The 24,250-nt window shown below is 48.1% G+C and overlaps 1 protein-coding gene across 9 annotated transcripts in view; it reads left to right on the top strand.

Annotated features, from left to right (window-relative positions):
- LOC135241745 (UPF0606 protein KIAA1549L-like) overlaps positions 1-24,250 on the top strand; it is a 74,508-nt gene that overhangs the window by 32,482 nt on the left and 17,776 nt on the right. For 8 of the 9 annotated variants that reach the window (XM_064312380.1, XM_064312382.1, XM_064312383.1 and 5 more), the window contains 10 exons: positions 363-481; positions 7,196-7,415; positions 10,194-10,327; positions 11,305-11,473; positions 13,395-13,454; positions 14,287-14,438; positions 15,453-15,624; positions 17,395-17,558; positions 17,824-17,859; positions 23,546-23,736. In XM_064312380.1, the coding sequence (XP_064168450.1) occupies positions 363-481; positions 7,196-7,415; positions 10,194-10,327; positions 11,305-11,473; positions 13,395-13,454; positions 14,287-14,438; positions 15,453-15,624; positions 17,395-17,558; positions 17,824-17,859; positions 23,546-23,736 (1,417 nt within the window). The remainder of the gene's footprint in view (positions 1-362; positions 482-7,195; positions 7,416-10,193; positions 10,328-11,304; positions 11,474-13,394; positions 13,455-14,286; positions 14,439-15,452; positions 15,625-17,394; positions 17,559-17,823; positions 17,860-23,545; positions 23,737-24,250) is intronic. The other variant, XM_064312379.1, reaches the window with a different exon arrangement.

The following is a 24,250-nucleotide window of genomic DNA, read 5'->3' on the forward strand; positions in this document are numbered from 1 at the left end:
TGTAACTGAAAGGTCGCAGGTTCGATTCCCGGGTAAGGACACTGCCGTTGTACCCTTGAGCAAGGTACTTAACCTGCATCGCTTCAGTATATATCCAGCTGTATAAATGGATGCAGTGTAAAAGTTGTGTAAGTCGCTCTGGATAAGAGCGTCTGCTAAATGCCTGTAATGTAATGTAATGTAAATCAGCGGTAGAGCGTCCTGTGTTAAATCAGCTCTTGAGTGCATTTTACTCGCGAAAGAATTAATCTGATTCTCCTTCGAGCCGAATTGAACCCGGAGGATTTCTGCTGTGTGTGGGGGAGGGGGGGGGGGGCTGTCTGCGTGTGCTCAGGCGCTCTCTGCCTTGTCTCCTCCCGCAGTTCTGTCCGTGCCTGCGAGGAGGAGCCGGCTCGACGGAGACGCGCTGAAACTGAACCTCCCGAAGGGCCTCACGCGGGCGCTGCAGCGGGCCTTCAACGACAGCGACGTTCACGCCAAGGTCAGCGAGCTCCCCGCCGGCTGCCCGGACCGCGCTGCGCCACGGGGGCGTAACCGCGGCGGAAAAAAAAAAAATGCGTTTTTAGCCGCTCCCACCCCTCCCTCTGTGGCGGCACCGCCGCCGTCCTCAGCTGGAGTTTAAACCTCGGGTTCAGATCCCTCTGACCGCAGAGCTGCGCTGCGGCTGGAGTGGCTATCCCGACCTGCGAAATGGGGGGTTAGCCGTTCCAGGTGTGATACAGTTCTGTGGTCTTCTAGAGATTTAAACACGAGGTTCAAACTCCAGCTGAGGAAACCGCGCTCGACCCTCCCGTGTCCACAGCTCATTTTGGGCGCAACGATTCTGTTGTTTTATTCTTATAACTGTTGTTGTTTCAAATGCCAGATATTGTGTGCAGACAGGAAAAATGCATTGGGATGCTTTTAGTCTGAAAGCCTTCAGAATTACTATTTAAATTTAAGCCTTGCTTTTTTTGTCCCCATTGCAATGCACTCCTTGCTTTTGCTCAGCCCTTCCCAGGCGTTGCCGATTGTAAGGCGCGCCTTTGGCGTAGTAGTTTCGAGGGAAAGGTCAGTTCCACTCGACTGATGATTTATGAAAATTGGAGCCTTTTGAATCGAAAATGAGGGCCGCATGAAGGGGGGCGGGCGATTTCCGAACGGAACGAGAGGCGGCTCGATCTCGGCGTCGGAGACGACGCGCTGAGAGCCCGCCGGCGGCTCGGCCGAGGATCGGGGCGGTCAGCGCAAGCGGGAGCCCCCCCCCCCGTCTCGTTTCTTACTCCGCGAAGCTGGACCTATTGATCCGAAGGTCAAACGGACCGTAAAGCCGTCGGCTGCTGTTTGAAGACCTGTGCATTCAAGATGGAGGGTGCTCCATTTCAGGTTTGGGCTGTGGAAAGGCAGTAGATCACGCAGAAAAATGGGGTGTGTTTTATTCGTTGGACAGAGGCAGTTTTTCAGTGGAAATATACATATTTGTTGTGTATTAAGTTATGACAATTGTCCAGTCTAGGACCCCATTGAAAACGAGCCAGTTATTGCTGGCTTAATGGGTAATCCTTGCACTCAGTACTTTACAAATTGTTTCTCATTTTAACATCTCACTTTTTACAATAGTCCTCCTTGTATTGTTTTAAGTAAGGGTATTTGTTCTATTTTTTATTTTTATATGATGAGTGCAAATAAATCAAATCAAATCAAATGCAGGAATCCTTACGGTTGAGCATTTCAGTAGCTTGTCTAAAAGTGTGGGGTTTTCTTTTTCGTGAAGGAGCAGGCTGGAAAGCTACATTTTAACGCGCAGTAACCTTTCTAGTAGCATTATTTTTCAGGGGTGCTATTTTCACTCCCAAGAGCGAATGAAACACCATCTCTGAATGGCGCATTCATGTGGAAGGGGCGATAGCCGTCACAATAAAAGCCCCGTCGACTCCTCTCGCAACAGGACCCCTTTGTGAATCACCGCTGCTGAATCACGCTGAGTTCCTGGTCCGGCCTCTTGCTGAGATAAAAGACAGAATGAAGAAGATTTCATCAGAAATGCCGCCATTCTTCATGTAGGCCATTGTGTCGGTTTGTGCCAAATGCCAGGTGCATTAATTGGCCTTTTAACTTATTTTTTACTAGATAATATATTTTGTAATATCAGAATGGAGTTTGCTTTTGAAGCTTTCTTTTTTTAAAGAAGTATTTCAATTGTATTTTGAGTGTGCAGCCTGCCTGTGGTTTACCTGATGATTTTCTGTCGGTTCAGTCCCATTGCTTCAAGGGAGGTAAGCGAGCATAAGCCCTGATTAGATACAGTGGTTTATCGAGGGAAAGTCAGTCACCCCTCAGTAAGAGGTTGAGAGGCTTCATCAGTCAGTCAGTCACCCCTCAGTAGGAGGTTGAGAGGCTTCATCAGTCAGTCAGTCACCCCTCAGTAAGAGGTTGATAGAGGTTCATCAGTCAAGCAGTCACCCCTCAGTAAGAGGTTGATGAGGCTTCATCAGTCGCAGTCACCCTCAGTAGAGGTTGATAGAGGCTCATCAGTCAGTCACCCCTCAGTAAGAGGTTGATAGAGGCTTCATCAGTCAGTCACCCCTCAGTAAGAGGTTGAGAGTCTTCATCAGTCAGTCAGTCACCCCTCAGTAAGAGGTTGAGAGGCTTCATCAGTCAGTCAGTCACCCCTCAGTAAGAGGTTGAGAGGCTTCATCAGTCAGTCACCCCTCAGTAAGAGGTTGAGAGGCTTCATCAGTCAGTCAGTCACCCCTCAGTAAGAGGTTGATAGAGGCTGCATCAGTCAGTCACCCCTCAGTAAGAGGTTGAGAGGCTTCATCAGTCAGTCACCCCTCAGTAAGAGGTTGAGAGGCTCATCCAGTCAGTCACCCTCAGTAAGAGGTTGATAGAGGTTTGCATCAGTCAGTCACCCCTCAGTAAGAGGTTGAAAGGCTCATCAGTCGTCACCCTCAGTAGAGTTGATAGGCTTCATCAGTCAGGCAGTCACCCCTCAGTAAGAGGTTGATAGAGGCTGCATCAGTCAGTCACCCCTCAGTAAGAGGTTGAGAGGCTTCATCAGTCAGTCACCCCTCAGTAAGAGGTTGAGAGGCTTCATCAGTCAGTCACCCCTCAGTAAGAGGTTGAGAGGCTTCATCAGTCAGTCAGTCACCCCTCAGTAAGAGGTTGATAGAGGCTGCATCAGTCAGTCACCCCTCAGTAAGAGGTTGATAGAGGCTGCATCAGTCAGTCAGTCACCCCTCAGTAAGAGGTTGATAGAGGCTTCATCAGTCAGTCAGTCACCCCTCAGTAAGAGGTTGATAGAGACTTCATCAGTCAGGCACCCCTCAGTAAGAGGTTGATAGAGGCTTCATCAGTCAGTCAGTCACCCCTCAGTAAGAGGTTGAGAGGCTTCATCAGTCAGTCACCCCTCAGTAAGAGGTTGATAGAGGCTTCATCAGTCAGTCACCCCTCAGTAAGAGGTTGATAGAGGCTGCATCAGTCAGTCACCCCTCAGTAAGAGGTTGATAGAGGCTGCATCAGTCAGTCACCCCTCAGTAAGAGGTTGATAGAGGCTGCATCAGTCAGTCAGTCACCCCTCAGTAAGAGGTTGATAGAGGCTTCATCAGTCAGGCAGTCACCCCTCAGTAAGAGGTTGATGGAAGCTTCATCAGTCAGTCAGTCACCCCTCAGTAAGAGGTTGATAGGCTTCATCAGTCAGTCACCCCTCAGTAAGAGGTTGAGAGTCTTCATCAGTCAGTCAGTCACCCCTCAGTAAGAGGTTGATAGAGGCTTCATCAGTCAGTCAGTCACCCCTCAGTAAGAGGTTGATAGAGGCTGCATCAGTCAGTCACCCCTCAGTAAGAGATTGATAGAGGCTCATCAGTCAGTCACCTCAGTAGAGGTTGATAGAGCTCATCAGTCAGTCACCCTCAGTAAGAGGTTGATAGAGGCTTCATCAGTCAGTCACCCCTCAGTAAGAGGTTGATAGAGGCTTCATCAGTCAGTCAGTCACTCCTCAGTAAGAGGTTGAGAGGCTTCATCAGTCAGTCAGTCACCCCTCAGTAAGAGGTTGATAGAGGCTTCATCAGTCAGGCAGTCACCCCTCAGTAAGAGGTTGAGAGGCTTCATCAGTCAGGCAGTCACCCCTCAGTAAGAGGTTGAGAGGCTTCATCAGTCAGTCACCCCTCAGTAAGAGGTTGATAGAGGCTTCATCAGTCAGTCAGTCACCCCTCAGTAAGAGGTTGATAGAGGCTTCATCAGTCAGTCAGTCACCCCTCAGTAAGAGGTTGATAGAGGCTTCATCAGTCAGTCAGTCACCCCTCAGTAAGAGGTTGATAGAGGCTTCATCAGTCAGGCAGTCATCGCATCCCGCCGTAACCTTTATTATCGGCCCTGTTTAAGCGCAGCACAGCCGATGACTGACACCAGCGTTCCCACAATGCAGCATTTTAGTGTGCAGAACCACAAACAGAGGCGGAACGGTTTACACATAAATTATTTACACAATAAATTATATTCTTTTGGAGGACGTGCCGTCAATGTCTCAGCAACTTCTCTGCATGTTTTGGTACGATGGGTATTTATAAATATGACTGCATCGCCTGCTGTGTGTGTGCTGAACCAGTGTTTTATGTTCATTTTTCAGTCGTTGGCCCTTATTGCATGCTTGATGTACTGTGATCTGCTTGTTCACAGACCAGTGGATTTTTTCAACCAGGCTTGCCATGTTCCACAAAATAACTTGAGTGGTGCCCTTGAACCCTTGTTGTGCAACAGCTCTGGTCGTACTATTCTGTATGACGTCCATTTCCAAGTCCTCAAATCTGGAGTGGAAAAGGAAGTACTGGGAACGGTACGTTCCAGTGGAATACCAACTGCCCCGACTCACTTTGAATGGTTTTACAATCAAGTCTGCCTTGCTCTCATTGCACTCCTCAGAAGCGCTGTGTAGCACATCTTGGACAACACTTGAAAATCTTTTACAACCGCACCGACTAATTTGTCAACCTTCGGGAAATCGCTACCTTAAATACCGCTCGTGAGTGCCACGATGTGAGCATTACAAATTAAACGAACTGCATTTGGCCTCAAGCCTTTGAGCGTTTCATTTTTGTCAAATGCGGACTTGTTCAAAGGGCATTATTTGACGCTCTTCGTAGCCGAGCTGTAATTTACGGCATCTTGTTTGCTGCCGAAGTGGTTTTGGCACCTCAGTGTCGTTACTATTCCGGTCTGCGCTTGTTCTGAAGTGCGTAATACCGGGTCCCGAATCCATCTTTTGCGGGTGCCGTATATATATAATAAAAATGGAAAAGCTCTTAGAGCTAGTCCGGGCGTGGTAAACAATGTTTGTGTAACAGCCCTAAGTGACCCCGGCGAAGAGATTAATGTGCGCGTGGGAGTAGCACATCAGACAGGGAGAGAGCAGGAGCGCACCTAAGGGATTCGGACACGCGGCTCTAGCTGCGAGACAGAGAGGTAAGATTAGAGTCAACCCTCATCTTGTCTTCATATTATGCATGCGCCCGGTGTCCACTGGGCCAACAATGACCCCTTGTGATAAAGCCTCTTCATTGAATCGTAAACCCTAAATCGGTATTTTTCATGTTGAAACAACCTGTCACTTATCAGTAAATCGGCGAATAATCGTTTTCCAACTTCACAGACCAGTGAGACAATTTCTTCAGTCTGCACCACTCGTTTTTGCTACAAAACACACATCAAAATTGATTTTTTGCTGTAATAGGTATGTGGCCTCCTGAGCCAGTCTCTTTTTTCACTTCGTTCAACAGATGTGGCACTTAACTTTGATTATGATTTCTGATTTCATAACTGCATGGTTAAAAAGAGACTCATAAGACAATTTTTAAACCCTGACAGTGCACCACTTTTAATAACAATATAAAAAGGGGCAATTCTTAACTTTTTCTAACTGTAGGGTAACTCCTGGAAAAGTAATTAAATTTCATTCTGAAAAAAAAATTACATTTTGGGGGTTGTCACTGCTTGTTAAACTCAGAACAGGGTCATTTTTGACCGCGAGGAGAACGGCGGGGGGTTAAAGGTCTCCTGCTAGCAGAACTAATCACACTAATTGCCTCATCAGGGATTATCTCACAGTCTGTAGCGGATGTTCACGCGCTGGCTCGCGTCTCTGCTACACACGAAACGGTACAGAACAGCTCGAGGACAGGCGAGTAGAATACGAAATCGTTTGGGCATGAATGTGAGCGTATGTCTCTCTTAGTAGATTTAGCTCTCTGCGTGCTTTCAAAAATCCACTTCTATTCAGTTCTTTAAAAAATAAATAATCCCCTGGCTGTTATCCGCAGATAGAGTTCATTTTCCACAAAGCCTCTGTATAAGATTTGACACTGTTATCCCGTTTCGGCGGCGCGGATAAGAAAGCATCTTGAGAAAAACGGACCCCAGCTGCTGACAGCTGACCGGGTACAAAGGCGCTGATTCCACGCTGAGCGACCGGGACTCGGCGACCTGTTAGGCAGTCAGTGGCAGCGCGCGAGTTCTGCCCCCGAGGCAAACCCGCCGAGAACATCTCGCGGACGACGCGGCGCGAGCGTCCGGGAGAGCAGAACGTTTTGACAGGAGCAGAAAAGAGCCCTGTCATCTCGGCTGGGTTATGCGCAACAAGCAGCTGCGCGAAATCTGGGCTGAGGGTGTCGGCTTTGGTTGTGCTGCTGGCTGTTAAGCGCCAAAAAATCCAGCCGCGTGAAGGAACAATATGTACTAATGCATTCTAACTGACTGGTATAGGAGGGTGTTTTGTTTATTTTTTACGGATATCGTTTTGGATTTTAATGGATGGGAATGCTACCATAATATGACAAATTGCTGCAGAATGAGTTTCATTATTATTATTATTTATTTATTTATTTTTGCAAATGAGATTGATATTGATTGTCTGTCGGCTGCTTTTCATCGTTGTGAGCGTGACCTCGTGAAACGCCGCCGCGCTGGTCTTACCGCCATGGTAAATGGTAAATGGACTGCATTTATATAGCGCTTTTATCCAAAGCGCTTTACAATTGATGCCTCTCATTCGCCAGAGCAGTTAGGGGTTAGGTGTCTTGCTCAAGGACACTTCGACACGCCCAGGGTGGGGTTTGAACCGGCAACCCTCTGACTGCCAGACAATCGGTCTTACCTCCTGAGCTATGCCGCCCCCGCCATCGTAACCCCCCCTGCCCTCTCCTCCCCTCACCTTCCCTTCCAGGTGCAGAGCCTGACCAGCGACTCCAACGTGACCGTGGGCTACTACGTGGTGAGCAGCAGTGCCGTTTACGTGCCCTCTGCGGTAGTGGAGGCCCTCGGAGCCTACGGCGTGGACAATCTCTCGGCCGACATCCGACAGTTCGCGCCGACGGTTCAGTCCGTCTCTGTGGCAGTGGCCCCCTGGGTGTCCAGCCCTGCCGCCTCCCTGCAGCTCAAAACCGGTGAGGCCCCCCCTGCCCCCTGTGTGCCGCCACCTCCGCCATATGCCAACCTGGCAATGCAAAGGACGAAGAGCAGGGTTGTAAAAAAAAAAAAAAAAAAAAAAGACAAAAAAAACCCTTTGAAGAGTAGGGTTTTTGGAATGTTTCTTCAAAATTCTTAGCCAGTGTTCTAGAACTCCGTTGCTTTCAGTTGTTACATCTGCATTAGAATGTTAAGTACATTATAATAACGTATTTGCAATCTTACACCTTAAAGGGTTAATACAGCTAGCTGCTAAAGTGACGATTTTGTCGGAACACTGACCTTTGCAAGTCCAATGTCCTTAAATTTTCCTCTTTTATTAGTTTCGTTGTTTTTTTTTTTTTTTTAGGTTGATGTCTGGCCGTAGTGATGTAATTAAAAGGTTATTGGAATTGAATTCAGTATAATGGCCGACGCCGCGTAACTAATGGAATATTAATAGAAAATACATTACAGCCCGGAGAGTCCGGTAAAGGATTTTTTTTTGAATGCGTTTCCACAGCAACCACAGTCTGATGTAAAGATTTTCTGATTTGCAGTCACAATGTCTATTTAAACATTTACAATTTATCATTCCGGGCTGACAGGTTCGGAAATATAATGTAATTAAGTTTCCAATGTGTGCACTGAAAGTCCCTCAGTTCTAGCGACTGTGCCGGTCTGTTGTGTTGCTTTTCTGGGCTTGGACCTCATTTGTGCGAGTCCAGGAGAGGGCGTAATCTATTGCGTGATTTAGTACGCAATTAGAATCTCTCTTTAAGCTGATGCTTCTTGTTTATTGACTAATTTCCCGGTGACAGATTAGAGCAGTAAGAAGAAGAATTACGACCGCGCTTAAAATACCAATAAGAAGTCGAGCGTGCGTTGTGCGAGTAAACTTGGCTCAGCAGGGACGTCCACGCTAACAATTTCTCATGCATGACTGTTCAAATCTTTTTCTTCTTTTTTTTTGGTGCGGTTTGAACAATAGATTTTTTAAAAACGTTTTTTTTTTTTTTTTTAATGGGTAGGTGACTTAGTTAATGCACGTGTCTTAACTACTGCTTGTATTTTTGCATAGACTGCGTTGTTGCTGTTCTCGTTTGTGTTTGTGTCAACCAGTTTAACCTTCAGGGTCCAAGTTGCACTATGCGGTTGTTCCCTGCACTTGGAACGGTACTTCTCTCTAGGGTTTTCGACATACTTGTTCCTGGTTATGGTTATACACTTTTGTTGTACGTCGCTCTGGATAAGAGCGTCTGCCAAATGCCTGCAATGTCATGTAATGTTAATGGGGAGCTAGCCAGCTGTGTCACCTGGAAGTGGAGTTAAGTTAAGAAGGAGGGATAAAATGTGTGACGAATGGAATCCAAAACAGAGGTTCTAAAGCTGGGGTCTACAAAAGACGATCCGGGGGTTGAAAAATATTTTCCCTTCCCTTCCCTGAATATTTTGCTTCTTTTTCCATATTTCTTATAAGACGTATTCGTATTTGAGACTCTCGGGGGGAAATAAACAGTCTTTTACACATCTTCAGTATTATTAATGGCATTTGCTTTCATTGTGTATTCATATTCTGATAAATACATGTTCGATTTATTTCCATAATGTGTGAACCCATTTTAGAGATACACACGTTTACAGTTATTGCAGTTATGCTCTCCCTTATACCACCGCTCTCTCCTACCACAAGTCAAGTCCTCCTGTACAAACATCCTCCCATAGGAAGCCATTGTGTTTCTACCAGACTGTATTGGCTCCCCATTACCCAGCATCCACCAGCTTTCTGAACAGATCAGATGTTTGCAAATGGCTTATTTAAGCCTCAATATATTGCCAGTGCCAAACAAAATAAATAAGGGGAAATGGCAACCAGCCCACGCATACATCTATCACAAACGGAAAAGAAATAAATGTGCTCAAAGGGAGTTCTAATATGTGAGAGATAAGTTGCTTAACTTGACCGAAAGAATAAGCATCTTCAAAGGCATTCCAATATGGGGAATTGTTTATGTGCTTCTCTATAGTTATCTACAAAGTTTTTTAAAGAGGAGGTTATAAATTTCCCCGTTGACTTGTGAGTAGACAAGAAGTTGAGATGTTTTACTCTGTATAGTTTACTGGCCACACAGGTGTGTTTCTTTTTGGGGGGGGGGGGGATGCTGGCACAACAATACGAGTATATTTATGTAATGTTAACATATCATGAACTACACCGTCAAGAAGTAATGATGCTTTTGTTGTTAAGTTGTGAATCATCATTATTTACACATGTAAGTGGTTTTTCTCCCACCCTCATTAAATGTACAGCTTTAGCTTTAACCGGGCTTTAGCCGGTGTGTGTTAATGCTAACGTTAATGCTAACGTGCTGCAGCCTGTCGGTCGGTGTTGGTCAGTCGCTAAACGTTTCTTTGGAAGTGGTCGTTCTCACACAGATTTCCCTTTCAGGGGGTTTTAAATGAGACAGTTTGGAAACCCTTGAAACAAAGTGTTACGTAGTGCACTGGTTCTAAAATTATTTAAATACTGAGAACCAATTTAGAAATTTAGTGCCTTTTGGGGACTCGTCAAATACACACATTAGCATAGCCTAGTGCACTACGTACCCATTCCAGGACTCGCCTCATAGTACACTAAAATGGTTTAAGAACAAACACTGTCGTGGTCTTTGAATGAGGGATTGGGGCAGCTGTGAGGCAGTGTACTGTAGCGTAGCAGCTGTGTTTAGTCTAACCTGGTTCTTGGGGGCGGGATGGGGTGGGGGTGTTGTGCTCAGTCCTCAGGTTTGTGTCCCCGGGGGACGACGTTAAAACCTGCAGCTTCGTGCAGAGGATGGAGAAGAGGCTGGAGGACGCCTTCGCTGAGGCCGAGGCCAAGGCCCTCAACTCCGACAGCGGGCTCTCCGTTCAGGTGCGTCCGTCAAGCCGCCGCGGTCGACGGGCCGGGGGACCGCAACGCGGACTTCCTTAATTACGCCGGGACATCGTTCTCGCGTAGACCTCCAGGAAGGAAAGGCTTGCGCAACCAGCAAAGAACAAGCGACTTTCGTCCTCGCCACCAATTTCGATCAACAGCATTTCATTTATGTAGGGCATTTCACTAAGAATTTATAACAACAGCGCTTCTCAGTTTACCCACGGCTGAAGTCCCCACAAAGAAAGCCAGAGGCAGAACTCCCAGGGTTGCACGTAAGGAAGAAACCTTGGGAGGGAATCAGCAGTGCTGGCCGCTGGCATAAAGACTCTGTGGAGATGTTTAGGGCCACAACCATCCCTAGGCCACACAATTCCAGTCATTTTTCTTTATGTTGGAGCACTCTGGGGCCATGATAATATTCTGGTTCAAGGCCTCCAGAACCCTAGGGCTGGCTCTGGGATCCGGACACCACCCCCCGTCCTCCTTTGGTTGGCTCAGGGTGTGGGTTTATAGAGACGGGACGTGGCCAGGAGACACGGTCAGGTCAGTTATCGGTCCCTCTGATTGGTTCAGGACTGGACGCATGAAGCATCCAGAGGTGGTGGTCCTGGGGTGGGGTGGGGCGAGTTGGGGGCATGGAGTGGAGAACGAGAGGAGTAAATTGGGAAACGGAAAGTTTAACCTTCACCGCTCTTGTTCTTTTGGGTTGTGTAAAGTCCTTTTCTTTTTGGAAGTCTCGTTGACCGTCATCTGGCACTTTTCTGCCTTGCATTGTTCAAATGTGCGGTAGTTGTGGCTGTTTTTCGATCACATTGAGCTGTCCCCTCCATTTTGTTCACCAAACAGCATTACCTTCTGCGGCTAACGTTGTCGGCCTCAGCTCACCGCAGTCCTGTCCGGTTGAGGTTTGCTGTGGACGCTGATGCGTCTCCACGCTTGCTGATGTCACTGCCTCTCTCTCTCTCTGTCAGATTCTGAGCTCTTTCAAGTCGCCGGGTTCCCCGTCGGTGTCCCTGACCTACGTGGTGCGTAACGGGAGTGCCGCCTTGAACGGCACCGTCTCCAGCAACCTCCTGAACCGACTCACCACCGAGCTGGTGGGCTACTTCCTCTTTTTCCCCCCTCTCGTCATCGCTGAGCGTAAGTGCAGCAATGCATCGTGGGAACTGTAGTTTTCACCCTTCCCCGGGTAATAATGGGGTTCAAGATCTGTCACTTCTTGCACAGGTATGAGTACTAATGGCCGAGCTTTGGCGTCTAAGTCCCCGAAATATGTGGTGGCGCAGTATAGAATGGATTTCATGTATTATTCACGTTTTATAGGTTTACACAATGAGTGTAGCGCCCCTTCTTGATCAAAAAGCAGCGTCTTCTCACAATTAAAAAAATAAGAAATGACAGGATGAAGTCAACCACTGCACAGCTGTAGTCTTGTATTTCATTTAAGAGGGAGAGTGGTCCTACTTTGGGATCCAGAGGCTACATGCAGAACTTAGTAGGCCTTAGTAGGCCTGTCACGGGACATGAGTGCTACCCGCCCCCCCTACTGCGGCCTACACCCGGGCCACCGCTGATCCAAACCGCCCAATCGGAAGATAAACATTTCCCACCGCCATGCGAGGGACACGGCAGTTTTAGTCCATGTGTCCAGGCTGCAGGGAGGAGAGCCCTGCTTTCTCTCTCGCTCGTTTATGAGGAAACTAAACTGTGTTTCTTTGTGCCAGTTTCATTTTTCCCCGTCGGGCTATTTTGAAAGGAACCGGGCTGTAAAAATAGCTACCTGCTTGTCCTCCTGTTGCTCGCCGGATGCCAGCGTTCACAGAACAACGCTTCTTGGTTTTGTTGGCAGCGGATGGTTTGCGTATCAAAGCCAATTAACGGAGTAAATAATTAACAGTGACGGAAGCGGGTGGGGTGGGGTGGGGGATGTGGGGGGGGGGGGGATGTGGGGGGGTGGGGTGAGGCTGTTCCAAAAGCGTTGAGTCCAAGAATTTCATGGCACAGTTCAAACAGTTGGAGATGTTCACCGGGGGAAACTCTTAAATATATCCATTATTTAATTAATAAAAATAAAAAAAGCATTTGTAAAGTTGGAAGACTGCTGTTTATCCTGTTCTTTGTCTCGCCCCTGGGTGTGTTCGGTTTTGTTTTTCGGATTCATATTTACAGATATTCATTTGCACCAAGCCGTTTTTATCTTCTCTTCAAAACTAATTTTCCTCATAGGATCCGTGTGAAATAATCATTCCGGAAGCATTGTTCGGAACCGGCTCGCACGCGGGCTGTGTTTCTAGCAAAGAAGTTCTTGAGCTGGGGGGGGGGGAGGAAGTTGAGGGTTTTGTTTCTTGCTAATGAGACCGAAAGGAAGTGCTTTCCGTTTGACGCAATGTTGTTGTTTTTTCGTTCGAGCGGTAGAACTGTGAAACGGCAAGCACTTAAAAGTTCACTGCCAGCGAGTCGCAATGAGTCTCTTATCTGTCTAGGCCTCCTCTCACACAGTGCATACTTAACAGTGCACTTCATTCTGCAGCCTGCTCTTACTCCCTCAGTCGCTCTTCTTTAGGGCCAGTGGTGTCCTATGAGGGGTGGGGGGGGGTGTGGGGGGGGGGATTAGGACGATTTTATGGGCCCCCATGGACAAGGCCACCCCAAATTTAAATTTAATAATATTTAAATATTAAGAATGTAGGATTAATGACATTCTACTCATCGCTTACTGAAATTGAAGTTGTGAGAATATTTTATTTTTGATGTACCCACAAAGCTAACGGTTTCTTTTTCGTTTTCTTGGGCTGGCCAGGGGTGGCGGGGCCCAGTGCGAGATGCTTTCATGGGGCCCGAAATCCATGGCGGCGCCCCTTGCTTGGGGGCAGAAAATACGTAGCCAGACTTCATAGCGAGTGCCTGGTTTGCGCACAGTAAAATGTTCACCGTTTAGTCAACCTTCGTCGTGTGGCTAGACTCATATGTACCGTTAGCGCGGAATTAACGCTGGACCATAATACTGCGCAGGGGAAACAATCGCCTCTGTGACACACCTTTCCTCCTCCTTTCATTCCAGCCTTGGAATACCACAACCTCAACACCTCGGCCGCGACCAGAGGGTACTGGGTGATCACAGGTAGGCGACGGATCGATTGTTTAATTAGCACGTTAGCTAGCTGGGGAACGAGCGCTCGAGTGCGCGGGGCAGCCACGCCCCAGCTCAGGGCACAGTCCCTGGGAGCCGGTGTGCGAGGCGGTGTCCTTCAAAGGCCGAATTCTCTGGTACGGTGTCTCCTCCGGTGCGATGGAGTCGGGTTCCGGCTCTGGGGTCCTCTGTACAGGGAGTGCTTATCTCCTGGATCGCAGTCCTCCCCGCCTTCTCCCCCGAACGGATGGAAGACCAAGGTCACCCCAGATGTGAGGGAATGCATTAGTGCAGTGAAAGATGCATAATCTTACCTCTTGTGCCTGTTCCTCTCTCCCTCTCTTTTCTCCTCTCTCTTGCTATCTCTTCTTTCATCTCTCCTTTCTTTCTCCCTTTCTTCCCCCTCTCTTAATCCCCCTTTCTCTATCTTTCCCTCTTAATCTCTTTCCCTTTCTCTCTCTCTCTCTTAATCTCTTTTGGTGTCTCTCTTTCACTCCCTCTTTTTCTCTCTTCTCTCCCCTGCCTCTCTTTTTCTCCTCCCTCTCTCTCTTTCCTCTCCGCCCCCCCTCTTTCTCTTCTTCCTCTCTTTCTCTCCCTCTCCCTCTTTCTCTCTCTTGGTCCTCTTCTCCCTTCTTCTCCCTCTTTCTCTCTCTTGCTCCTCCTCTCCCTCTCTCTTGTTATCCCTCTCCTTCTCTTCCTCTCTTTGCTCCTCTCCCCCTCTTTCTCTCCTTCCCTCCTTCTCGCCTCCTCTCTCTCTCTCTCCCCCTCCCCTCCCTCCCGCCCCCTCTCTGCTCTGTGCCCTGGCCGCTCGGTCTCTCTGCAGTGATACAGGACGTGGATAACTCCTCTCTGGAGGGGAGCTATCAGAGCTTTGCCAGTTTAATGGAGCAGCGTCTGGCTGAGCTCTTCATGGTCGCCCACCAGGAGGGGCGACGGTTCAGGAGGGCCGCCACGGTCGGGAGCTACACCGTCCAGGTAAGAGGGGTCGGGGCGCCCGCTCCCACGCACCCGCCACGCCCGTACACAGCCTCAGGTGAGCCCTGGTAATACTTGGGGCACCCCCTTAAAACCACTGGGGTGCCTTTATGAAGGGTCTCTCTCCAAGGGAGCGCCCCGTTACCAGTGCCAGTCCTCACTGCTTTCACTGAACCAGTTCAGCCTCTCCTCCAAATGATCTACAGCAGAGATGGCCATCCGTGGTCCTGGAGAGCCGCAGGGTCTGCTGGTTTTTCTTTTTACTTGGGACTGAATTGATCAATTAAAGCAGGTGATTTACACGGTTAACTCACCTCACCTGGTTTCTTTGGTCTAAGGCAGCGGTCTCCAACCCTGGTCCTGGAGAGCTACAGGGTCTGCTGGTTTTCATAGTGACTCTGCACTTCATGGATCAATTAGAGCAGTTGATTACCCAGTTAACTCAACTCACCTGGTGTCTTGGGTCTCAATTGGGTGCTGATTTTATGGTGAAAACAAAAAACCAGCAGACCCTGTAACTCTCCAGGACCAGGGTTGGAGACCACTGGTCTAAGGGGTTGTTGTATTTAAGCTGAAAATAAAAACCAGCAGACCCTGTGGCTCCACAGGACCAAAACTGGCCAGCCCTGATCTACAGAGTGATGGGTGACCTTCGATGAACCATCGAAAGGCCAGGATTAGGCAATCCATTGTTAAGCGTTTGGTACACATTTTCAGTCATCTACATTGAGCGTATGCACACCTTTCAATCCCTAAATGTTTGTAAAAACCTTGAAATGACCTTGGGGTGGTGCTACTGAACTCTAAATTGGTAAATCGTTAAATGGGTGGCTCCATCCATCATAATATTGCAATCTCATTTGACATTTTCACAATACTGGCCTCTAAAAATGCTTATCTGCAGTATCGACCACTTAGAGTGAATAGAAATGAGAAGTAAAGTACTGTGTTGCTCTTGTTGTTGTGTTTGGGTAATTTTAAGCTAGCTAATGAGCTGGATTCTGTTCGATGTAGATGGTCACCATCAGACGTGTCCCCGGTCCCAAGAGCCCAGCCGAAATGACCTACTACGTCCAGCTGAACGGCGTCCCCTTCTCTGGGACATCCGCCGCCAAGACCCTCACCACGGTGGACTCCCAGACCATGGCCCTCACCCTAGGATATTTCGTCCAGGTTCAAGCCGAACGTAGGTCCTTTGTCTCCTCAACCGCCTCGTGCAGTTCGCATTCATTTTGTCTAAACTAGGTTATGGGATCTCTTTCTGGATTTGGCGCCTAGTTCTGCTCTTAATTATTTAATTAGCCCAATCTTTTTTGTAATTGATATTTCGGTCGCATTTCTTGGATAGGTTCATGAATGACGGGTGTCTCAAAATAAAACATCTTATTGTGGTCTAATCTGTAGTTAAAGCAGTCTAAGTGTATTCAGCTAATTAGCTCATCAGGCCAGTGTAATTGCTGAGAGCGAAAACCTGCATACACACAGAGCCCGCAAGAGTGGAATTTAACTACCTTGGTCATAAGTTTGGATGGGAAAGTTAAATAGTTTTGCCACAAACAGCTGCCAGGGGAGACGTGTTACAACCTGGTCTCATGCCTGAGTGGATTTAAGGGTTGTAGGTAATGTCCCCTAATGTTTTCCTAACACTTATAAGATCTACGTAATTCCTCCATATCGTTTGCATAAACTTATGTAAACTAATGGATAATTTCAGTGGGTGTGTGATGTCACCATCTACATTGTATATATAAAATATCGAGGTGCTCTGATTTGATATGATATAGGATTGTAAAGATGTCATGTATTTGAGATGCATGGTGATGTAGCGCACCCTCTTTGCCTTGTGTTTCTGAATGTTTATGTAGCATGTGAATGTAGTTCATGTGAATGTGCTCTGCAGGTATTTTGTTGCATTTTGTCTATGTCAATTGGTATGACTGTTTATGTAGTTCCTATGAATATGTTTTTGCATTGTTACCAATTTCCCATTGTGGATCCTTCAAAACAAAGCTGCAGTATTATCTCGAATTGTAATTGCATCCTAATCGAAACACTACTGATTCCAGTTGTGGTTTCATATGTATTGTTCAGTGGTTTGATCTTGAGTGTTTCACGAGCTCAGACATGGTTGTACCAGCACCGCCTCTGTGGTAGAGTAGTGGCAGGTTGATCAAGCCTGGGGCCTGCAAACAAAGTGTGGTCCCCAGTCAGGCCCTCATTTGCAGGACCCCCAACCTGCTTTCGACTCCCGGCCCCAACATCTTGCTCCCCTGACCACTTTCATCCATACAGCGGGGGGCGGGGGCCACCTGGCCCAATCCAAAAACACGGCCCCTTTTACGACTCCCCAGTGGACGCTGGCGACCCACTGGGCTAAGGGCAAAACGCCTCGCATATCGGGTCAAGCCCAAATGCTCATAGTCTTTTAACACAAAATCAGTACGCCTAACCAAAATACAGAAAGGCTAACCCAAAAGTAGATCGCTTAGCCCAAATGCACACAGTCTATCCCAGAAGCACGTAGTCTACCCCAGATGCACATAGTCTGACCCAAACGCAGATCGTCTTGCCCAAATGCAGGTAGCCTACTACGAAAGTGGATAGCTTTGGAAAAACTCAAAAGGTCTACCCCGAAAAAGAGAGCCTAGCTAAAAAGCCCGAAGGTCTAGCCCAAAGTAAGATAGCCAAGCTAAAGAGCAGAAGGTCTATCCCACAATAAGATAGCCAAACTAAAGAGTAGAAGGTAGCTGAGCAGAAACAAAAGGGACGTAGAGTCTCTGCTGCCATGGAGACACGGTGCTGTTTCGGCTGCAGTCTTCCTCTCCTGTTGAGTTTAAAATCACCCAGTGCACGCATTTGGTGTAAGTGTCTTGGAGCGTTAGAGCGTAGACCACTGTAGAGCGTTTTAAACGGTGGCGGATAGTCAGCATGAGCCGTGTCTCCTTCCCCCCGACAGCGGTGGTGAAGGACCCGCCCAGCAACCTGTGGATCATCGCCGCCGTGCTGGTGCCCATCGGCGTGGTGACGGTCGCCATCATCATCATCGCCGCCGTTCTGTGCAGGAGGAACAAGGGCGACTTCAAGACCGACGCCTTGGGGAACATCAACTCCCGCGCCAAGGTAAGACAAAATCTCCGCCCAAGAACAGCCTCCCCCAACCCCACCCCACCCCACCCACCCCACCCAGTCTGTGGACATTGGCTACAGTCCCTGCCAGAGCACACTGTCTGTCTCTGTCGCTTTTACAGGCACCTTAACATTTGAGCCTTTAAGGCTCTGCTCCAGTCTATTTATGTCATGGAAAGACAGTCCATTGTCACTCTGAACAGTGTTAGTTTGTTCGTATGTATTTGCGTCATGTGACTTTAATTGTTTCCCCATTTAGACCGCGTATCGGAGGGAGGCCAGTTATTACCACCAGGTACTGACTGATTGAATTACTTATGAATGATGGATTGATGTGGTTCTGGTTAGGGTGGCGCACATGCACCGTGCTAACGGTATCCGGGAACCGTCAACGGATTTATTTTGGGTCCTAATTATCAACAGGGCTCTAAGCTCAGGTGAGAAAAGATCAAAGCTGAAGGTGCTAACATCTGTTTATCTCTGAGAAGCTTTATCGGAAAATGTACGTTCGTGGAAGCACAGTTTACCAGTGGAGCAGCAGTGTCAGAAATACTTCTTGTTGTTGGGCCTGCACAGAACTTGATTGGCCAGAACTACCGAGGTGGGTGTTCATAATTTGGTGTGGTGGTTCAGCAAAGGTAAATGGGTGTACCAGGATGCTATTTAATTGGCCATGGCCCAGCCAGTCCAACCCATGCCTAGCCTATTGAGGGATAACTATTATTTGAGAGCACTTTCATCACTGAGTGTAGAGGATCAGTATCCTCTTAAGAATATTTTGGTTTTGCTAGGTTATAAGGCACATCATGAAAGATACGTGAAATAAAAAAACAAACGCAATTGAATGCTCCTATAATATTAATGACTGATGCAGTGATTGTAATGTGCAGCGATGCTCTAAGAACACATTAGGGGTTATTCATACAAGTTAGCAGCGGTGGCAAATTTTTTTCATTGTCTTTGTCTTGCTTTACAGTCAGGCCAGTTAATGCGTCCTCGATGCATCGTAGGAGAATAAGAAACCAATAATGCTCTAATACCTTTATGAGTAGCTGAAAACTATTGTCGCATGGATTTGCGAGACTCTGAAAATCCTGCCGGTGACTTGTATGCATAACCGAGATTTCATATTGGCGTTGGACTTGACACCAAGCTGCTGTTTTATCCCATTGAGCCCATCGACCATTGAGCACTGCACATTTGTTTTTGTTGTAGTGAAAGGGGCATGTCATGTTTAGTAGGCACAAGGTCAGACATGTTCTGAAGCACAGAGGAAAATAGGTTAGCGGGACTGCACCTGACAGGGAAATATTAGGACAGTGTAATCAGTTCCTTCTGTGTGTCGTAGACGTCAGTGTACTGAGCACTGGGTGTACATAGAGTACATGTAACTGCCAAAATGACGGAAACAGCAACGATAGTATCTCGCTCTGTAAAGTTCTTGACGGGGTGTTTTTTTATTAAATTGCCCACTCATGCCCTAGATTCATATTCAGTCAGGAGAACTCACATATTCAGATTAAATATTGAAATGAATACATTAATATGTAAGTACATTTTTTGGTATGGCACTGAATGGATCTGCTTCAGGTACTACAGTGCATGCACCAGTGTGCACTATTCTATCTAACAGGAAGCCTGATCTACCCTATTAAACAGGTGGAATACCAGAACCCCCCCCCCCCAGGACCTAGATGCAAACAGCAGTTGGTAGCTGGGGTGGAGGAGGGTGATGCAGAGTCACTTGCCTGTTTCACCCTGCGTCTCCAACCAATGCGTGGACATCATGGTCGAGGTGTATGTGCTTTCGACCGCGGTTGCCCCTGGTTTATGAGGTCTTTCCTTCACGCTTCCATGGCGACATCACCTTAGTCATTGAGCCTTGTGAAACATCGGCAAGTTCAGCAGTCACTGAAGCTTCTGCTGGACATGTCCCAACAACCACCCACTCTTGGACACTGGGATGTCTCTTTCTAGCCGTGGTAGCCAAAATAATGTCCAACTGGGGGCCTGCCCATCAAGTTTATATACCCTGAGCATGCTGGAATGTTAATTACTTACTTCATCAGCTCAGGGACCACAACTGTGTGTGGAAGCACCTGCTTTCAGTGTACTTTCTGCTTCTCTGTTACGCTCCTTTGCTTTCCTGTCCATTGTGTCCCGGGTTATGACAGCTCGGGTTGACCTTTGGGATGTAACACCCTAGTTTACCACAGTATTCCCTGGTGGAAATTCCAGGTAGCAGACTAAGATGGAATCTAGATGGCAACAGCTTCTGCTCCAGCTGGATAGCATCTGGAATTTGGTGATGGTCTGTTGGACAGTGGTCTTGGAAGCATGGTTGCTATCTCAAGTTGCCAGCTTGACCAACTCCAAACCAGCTGCACCAGTGTAAAATTAGGCTGGCACCATGCTGGAATTTCCTTTATTTTGGCAGTTACATCTATGTCCGTGTGTAACAAAAGGATTTTGCAGACCACGTTCTTTTGGGTTCAGTATATCAGTAAGGGGGAGAACATAGCTTATATCTCAGTTCCACGTTCTCCCAGTTGAAGGTTTACTCGTGGGCATAGACCGACTCCTAGTTTGCGGCACTTTGGTAATAAAAATTTTTTTTTTTTAAATCATCTTGCTTGACATTTTGTGCCTGCATGCTTTTTTTATGTCTTGCAGCTGTTTGTCTGTGAATGTGGTGTGAAATGTTTTTTTTTATGTTAGAGCCGCGTTTAATGTGTCACGCTTTTCGGTGCATGTGCGCAGATTGCGGTGTGAGTGTGTCTGTGGGCCTGCGGAGCGTGCACGTGTGTCGTTTCCGTGACTGGCATGCGGATTTCAGCATTTAAACTGATTATTTCGTTCAAATGCACAGATTCCGTATGAATTTATATGAGCCCTCGTCTAACGTGACTTCCAAGGCGACATGTATGATTTCTTTGATCTAAACCAATACTGATTGCATTCAGACCACCTTCGATACAGTGTATATCCTACCCATCTCTTCAGCGTTCTGCTGAATTTATGAATTCTCTCAGTAAGTTAATTATCCTGCAAAAATTCAATTTTCGGAGATTCGGTTATTCTTGTGTAGTTTATATAACGTGCTAGAATTTTCCTAGAGGATGCACCCCAGGGTCCAGATGCATGCTGGGTAATGGATTGGTCTCCTTAACATGTTCAATATGAATAACAAGCAGACCAAAGGCCATTAGGGAGAGAGGACTACAGTAACTACCAGTGTGTTGCATATGATTATCGAACTGAGGTAGAGTCCTACATCAGTGGATTCTGTCTGCAAGTGTATCAGCAGATCGCCTGTCAGTGTCTGTCTTCCCTCCACTCCCTCTGTCTGTCTGTCTGTCTATCGTCCCTCCCCTCCCTCTGTCTGCCTCTGTCTATCTTCCCGCCCCTCCCCCTGTCTGTCTGTCTGTCTATCATCCCACCCCTCCCTCTGTCTGTCTGTCTATCTTCCCTCCACTCCCCCTGTCTGTCTGTCTGTCTCTGTCTGTCTATCTTCCCTCCAGTGCTCCTGTCTGTCTGTCTGTCTATCTTCCCTCCCCTCCCCCTGTCTGTCTGTCTGTCTGTCTGTCTATCTTCCCTCCCCTCCCCCTGTCTGTCTGTCTCTCTGTCTGTCTATCGTCCCCCCCCTCCCCCTGTCTGTGTCTCTTTGCCTGTTTGTCTGTCTGTCTTCTCTCCTCTCCCCCTGTCTGTCCCTCTTCTCTGCTCTCCCCTGTCTGTCTGTCTTGTCTCCACTCACCCTGTCTGTCTGTCTTGTCTCCACTCACCCTTGTCTGTCTGTCTGTCTATCTTTGCTCTATTCGCCCTGTCTCTGTCTATCTTGCTAAGCATCAGTGCATCAGTTTGTTTGGACTGAGATTAGGCTGAGCAAACACAGAGAACATGCGGGATCTCCAGCCAAAGTGAATAAGAAATTCCCATGGGGTTATACTCAGAAGATATACACAGGGGTCATACTGAGGAGATATACACAGGGGTCATACTCAGGGGTCGCACTCAGGAGATTTACACAGGGGTCATATTCAGGAGATATACACAGGCATCATACTCAGGGGTCACACTCAGGAGAGATATTCAAGGGTCATACTCAGCAGATATACGCAGGGGTCATACTCAGCAGATATACTCAGGGGTCATACTGAGGAGATATACACAAGGGTCATACTCAGGGGTCATACTCAGGAGATATACACAAGGGTCATACTCAGGGGTCACACTCAGGAGATATACACAGGGGTCATACTCAGGAGATATACTGAGGGGTCATACTCAGGGGAGATATTCAGGGGTCACACTCAGGAAAGATATTCAGTGGTCATACTCAGGAGATATACTGAGGGGTCATACTCAGGGGAGATATTCAGGGGTCACACTCAGGAGAGATATTCAGGGGTTATACTCAGGAGATATACTGAGGGGTCACACTCAGGGGAGATATTCAGGGGTCATACTCAGGGGAGATATTCAGGGGTCACACTCAGGGGAGATATTCAGGGGTCACACTCAGGAGAGATATTCAGTGGTCATACTCAGGAGATATACTGAGGGGTCATACTCAGGGGAGATATTCAGGGGTCATACTCAGGAGAGATATTCAGGGGTCACACTCAGGAGAGATATTCAGGGGTCACACTCAGGAGATATACTGAGGGGTCACACTCAGGGGAGATATTCAGGGGTCATACTCAGGGGAGATATTCAGGGGTCATACTCAGGAGAGATATTCAGGGGTCATACTCAGGGGAGATATTCAGGGGTCATACTCAGGAGAGATATTCAGGGGTTATACTCAGGAGATATACTGAGGGGTCACACTCGGGAGATATTCAGGGGTCATACTCAGGGGAGATATTCAGGGGTCACACTCAGGGGAGATATTCAGGGGTCACACTCAGGGGAGATATTCAGGGGTCATACTCAGGAGAGATATTCAGGGGTCATACTCAGGGGAGATATTCAGGGGTCATACTCAGGAGAGATATTCAGGGGTCATACGCAGGAGATACACAGCGGGAGGAGATACTCCACACTCAGGGCACACAGGCATCATTTTTATTTCGGCGACCGGCCCGGATCACGGCATCAACCTCGCCGAACGGAATACCGAGCAGCCCGCCGCCGGGAGGGGAGGGGCGGGGGGGGCGAGACGCATCCGGATACGCGGCGGAATTCTAACCGCCGCCCCGCAACCGCCGCTGCGTTCGCCCTAAGAATTCTAAGCGCGGCGGGAAAAAGGTGGCGCCCGATTTGGAGGTCGGTCCATCCTTTTGCCGGACTAAATTTCAGAGCGGGAATGAACATTTTTGCGGTCGCGGCTGAACACTACATGAGTCCTAATCCAGGACTACATTGCTGCAATGACGAAGGGATGTAGCAGGAAAGTCTATGTATGATTCCACCCCCCCCCACCAACTTTCCCGCCAACCAACTCTGCTCCGAAGCAGCGCCCGCATGTGACTGACAGTTAACGGCGCCGGACAGAGCTCTTGAATCATTTAGACGGTGTGCTTTCTGCCTCCTGGGGCCCACGTGTTAGAAATACAAGCTCACAGGCGGCTGCTTTGCGGGGAAAAGAAAACTGAAGGACTGCTTTGAAGCTCTTCTAGAAGGGTCTTTCTGTTGCTATGAAGCCCTGCTAGAAAGGCATTTCTGTTGCTATGAAGCTCTGCTAGAAGGGCCTTTCTGTTGCTATGAAGCCCTTGCTAGAAGGGTCCATTCAGATTTTTTTGTTTACAGCACGCGCTGCAGTGCATCACATTTACTCCACACCTCCCAGGAATTATCGATTAAGCGCAAACTTTGCAACAGTGACCCAGCGCTGCTTCGGAGAGCCCAGAATGGCGTTTTATTTGCTAATAGCCCGGCGGCAACCATTCATTTGGCAGAAGTCCTCCTCCATTACTTGTCAGTTCTTAGAAAGCTGGTGGTGAAGGATAACGATCTGTGGTTCTTGTGGCGATCCGCAGCCTGTGCAAGGGTTTGACTACGCCAAGCAGCACCTTGGCCAGCAGGGCGGCGACGAGGAGGCCCTCCCCGTCACCCAGGAGACGATGATACTGCCCCTCCCCATCCGGGACGCCCCCCTGACGCAGGACAGGGGGATATACCAGGACGGGAGCACATCCAAAAAGATACTGTCCGGCGAGATCCGCAAGAGGTGAGAGTTTCTACGGGGAACCGACCCGATCATGCGTATGACTGAAGGGGGGGACTTGGGTCAGGGAATTTACTGATTCTGCTAGCAGCCCAGCTGAGACGTGTCATTTCTCAGCGCTAGGTCAGTGGCCCACGGGCACAATCCTGATTACTTCAGTCAAGCACAGACATAAAAAACGCTTCTCATTCCAACGGGTTACTTAACAGCCAGGTACCCTTCCAGCAAGCCAGGACTGCTGACATCAGCGGCGAAGGCCAGGCACTCTGGAAAATTCCAACCACTCTCATTAAGATTCCGTGTGTTAGAGTGATGGCAAAGGGGTGGGGCCAACACCTGAGATTTGGCTGAGGTGGCGGGTGGGCGGGGCATAGAATCGAGACCCCGGACTGAGACGGAACTCGAAAAGCCGTTCCTACTTAGTGTGGCGTCACAGACAATCTGTGCTTTCTGAGGAGGGTACGGAGGCTCAATCTCAGGAAGTGACGCACTTGCGTGTTTTACTTACAGATGGTAA

This window comes from Anguilla rostrata, chromosome 16 (genome assembly GCF_018555375.3).
Source record: "Anguilla rostrata isolate EN2019 chromosome 16, ASM1855537v3, whole genome shotgun sequence".
Lineage (NCBI taxonomy): Eukaryota > Metazoa > Chordata > Actinopteri > Anguilliformes > Anguillidae > Anguilla > Anguilla rostrata.